The sequence below is a fragment of the Bidens hawaiensis genome, unplaced genomic scaffold (genome assembly GCF_021521415.1).
Source record: "Bidens hawaiensis isolate Kalapana, Puna unplaced genomic scaffold, B.hawaiensis_p1.1 tig00033216_1, whole genome shotgun sequence".
NCBI lineage: Eukaryota > Viridiplantae > Streptophyta > Magnoliopsida > Asterales > Asteraceae > Bidens > Bidens hawaiensis.
The window spans coordinates 47,415-50,688 of NW_027495694.1; the positions used below are offsets into that span (position 1 = coordinate 47,415).

General features: G+C 36.4%; 1 protein-coding gene across 1 annotated transcript; it reads right to left on the bottom strand.

Moving 5' to 3' along the window:
* Positions 1-911: 911 nt before the first annotated feature.
* LOC143584656 (non-specific lipid transfer protein GPI-anchored 4-like) lies at positions 912-2,862 on the bottom strand. The gene is made up of 3 exons (XM_077066663.1): positions 2,104-2,862; positions 1,232-1,300; positions 912-1,136 (listed from the first exon to the last, which is right to left on the bottom strand). The coding sequence occupies exons 1-3, from the start codon at positions 2,489-2,491 to the stop codon at positions 1,000-1,002; spliced, it is 594 nt and encodes a 197-aa protein (XP_076922778.1). The 5' UTR covers positions 2,492-2,862; the 3' UTR covers positions 912-999.
* Positions 2,863-3,274: the final 412 nt, after the last annotated feature.

Here is a 3,274-nt window from a genome sequence, read left to right on the forward strand (position 1 = left end):
GCCACACAAGCGAGTTTTAGATACTCAAGCATGCCACGTCATCAAAAGACTAACGATATCAGGGTTTCGTTATTCAGGGTTCGTTGGTGGAAAAAAATGATTAAAGGTAAGACCTTGAACAGTCGTTTCATTAGTTGGTCCTGTTAGCTACCAAAACATGATAGTCCCAATTATTCAAAAACCAATAAACCTATTATTTCAATGGTTGTTGGATTTATCGAATAATTAAGTTTCCTACTCTCATAGTTACCCCATTGTATTTGTATACACACACATCTATGATATAAACATTCATTCTCCCCTGCATATATATATATTTCTTACTTTTCTTTTGTGGGATTGTAAACAAGCAAGTTGCTCTGGATAAGCTTGCTAAAAAACCGGCATTGGATGAGGTAAAAAAATTCGAACTTGGATTAACGTTTCTATAATAGAGCTCGAGCCCAACTCATATGCTAAAATTGTTGTAATGGTGTTGGATTGGTAGGCACCCTGGCAGTCCCAAGAAAAAGAAGAGGACGTGCAGGCAGCCGGCCCGAAAAGCCCAACCTACTTGGTTGTTTAACCTACTTATTATTAATATTAGCCAATATTGATCATATGTTCTTGTGATCGATGTTTAACATTAACACCTCATAATAAGTTACCATCTATGGATGTAAGTCATTTTAAACCAAACTATGTTAGATTCCCATGTTCATTTATTTGCTTTCGTGTGTGTTCGTGTTTCATGCGAGTTGAATCAAGTTATTTGTCACATGGATTAATGGTGCAACTAAAATCATTGTATCTATGATTTGCCAAAGCAACTCTTTCCTTCAAGAGCGTATCAACCCTTGTGCCACATAACCTTTAAACAAAACAGATTAAACTCACTAAATATTATTGAGTACATCCAACATCAAAACATCAAATGTGTGAATTAATATTACTTATAAATATAACAAAATACGATAAATGTAGAGAATAGGAAGCATATTGTAAAGTAAAAGAATGAAGCTAAAAGTAGTATGCCATGAAGATAGCAACCGCCAAGCAAACGATGGTCGAAAGATCATGAACTGCAGTGCCAGAAGCGCCATTGCTACCATTGTTTCCGGAAGGGCTCGACGCTGCTCCACCAGGCCCTGGACCAGCTGTTTAAATTCATCCGCCACAAGAAAACACATTAAGGAAAAATAGTTAAGCACACGCGAGTACGTATATATATATTTTTAGATGTGTCTGTTACCTAATGGTGATCCAGGAGTTCCACTTCCTGAGCTAGGTGAGGGAGCTGATGTCGGAGGAGAAGAACCGGCTGTAACAAAATCAAAAACAAAAAAATGTTGGGTCGCAAATTAGTCACTAAAATTGGTAACTGTCACAAGATTTGCAAAAACAACATTGGTCACTAATTTGGTTGCAAATAAGTCTAGGTGGTAAGCTGTCGCAAAATGGGGTCCCCCATGGAGGTTTTTATCCCCGCGTTTTCAACCTTAAATGCCCAGTTTTCTAGTAATGAGAAATTGTTTTTTTACGATTATAATATTTGCTATATAACCCTATATAACTAGTTTGGTGTAGTGACAAAGGTGTATGATTCTGAATTAAAAGGTTGCAAGTTATAGTTTCACTTAAGTCATTGTGAAAATATTAGTTGTACCAATAATAATAATAATAATAATAATAAGTGCATTTAGATTTAATATAATTCCAAATGAGTAAAGGATTCCGAACCCGTGACACGGTACGAATTATTCACTAAATGATTCTGACATTTACCCTATTATTAATTCGGACTTGCACATGTTGATCCTAGTGATCGACCAACACAATAATAAAAAAGTTAGGTTAGCCATTTAATATGAAAGATAGAAACTCATCATTAATGTATGAACGGTGTTTAATAATAAATGGTCCCGGTCTATGTCACCGAACCATTTTCTAATACAAAAGAGTCCTAAATGGATGCCTGAAAGTGACACACTAAATTCATTTACTTGTATAATCCATCAATAATATAGTTTATTTGTAAATACAAAAAATTAGTGAAATTTTAATTTCCTAGTATTTAAAAATTAAATATAAAAATATGGGACAAGATTTAGAGAGTAGTCGTACCTAGGCAAGAGGCAACACTAGAAGGAAATGCCAATTTACAAGCATCCGGAAGCAGAACTGCTCTATTGATATCTACTCCAAAGTCTTTAGCTTGACCAACTAACTGGCACAAGCAGTTAGCGTTACTTTCTAGTAACCCTGCAACTTCCGGACAACAAGGTTTGTCCGGTTTAGTCAAGTTACTTCCAATTGAGACAAAACTCAAACAATCCGAAACATTAGCCAACACGGTGATACAATCCGGCCCGGGTGTTGGTGCACTTATTGGGATGCCTGGTGACAACACCGGTGCTCCCATAGGTGACAGGGCTTCCAAACATGGAAGCCCTATGGAAAACAACACGACCATGATGCTAAGCATCATAATGGTGGTGTTTGACTTGATCATGGTTGTGGTGATGACGGTGGTGGTGGTGATGACGGTGGTGTAAGAGGAAGAAAGATGGGAATGATTTGGTAATGTGTTAAGAGCGAAGAAATTGCATTGGGGGTGTATATAGAATATTGATGGTGGTTGGATAGCTCGGGAAGGTGGAAAGATATGGCCTAACTTTAGCTGTGCAAATTAAATTCTCCTTTTATCTACTAACTACCTAAACTTCTTTATTTGGTTTTTATTTTCCCAAAAAATTTGTCATAAACTCATACTCACCTCTTAACCATTATTCGGTAGTTTTCAGCTTCATTAAAGCTAGTATCTTTTTGACACTATTTTAAACTCGAATAAGCATTTTGGTTGTTTGACCGGTCGGTAATTCGGTATATATAATTTTTGCTTTTCAAACTTTGATTAATAATATATTATGTATGATCTCACTAACAAATTCATTATGGTATCCCCATCACCCCCATGATTTGGCACCAAAATGAGCAAAGTGCTCTACTCTCTAGTGATATCTTGGTGACTGCTTGTGTGAGGTCCTTGATTCAAGTCTCATTTGTAACAAAAATGTGATGTGTGAGTCATGGTTTTATCATAGTGGGCTTTCGGACGGTAAGTTTCCCCTGAAATTAGTAACGTGCAAGGTCACTCATGTTGTCTGTGATCACATGCATGAATGGCCTTTAGCTAATGGTAGTCGAGTTTGTTGGTAGTTAAAAGAAAAAAAAAATCACCCATGAGTTGGCATGGGAAGATAAACCATTTCAAAATTCAATTTTATTTTTCCAA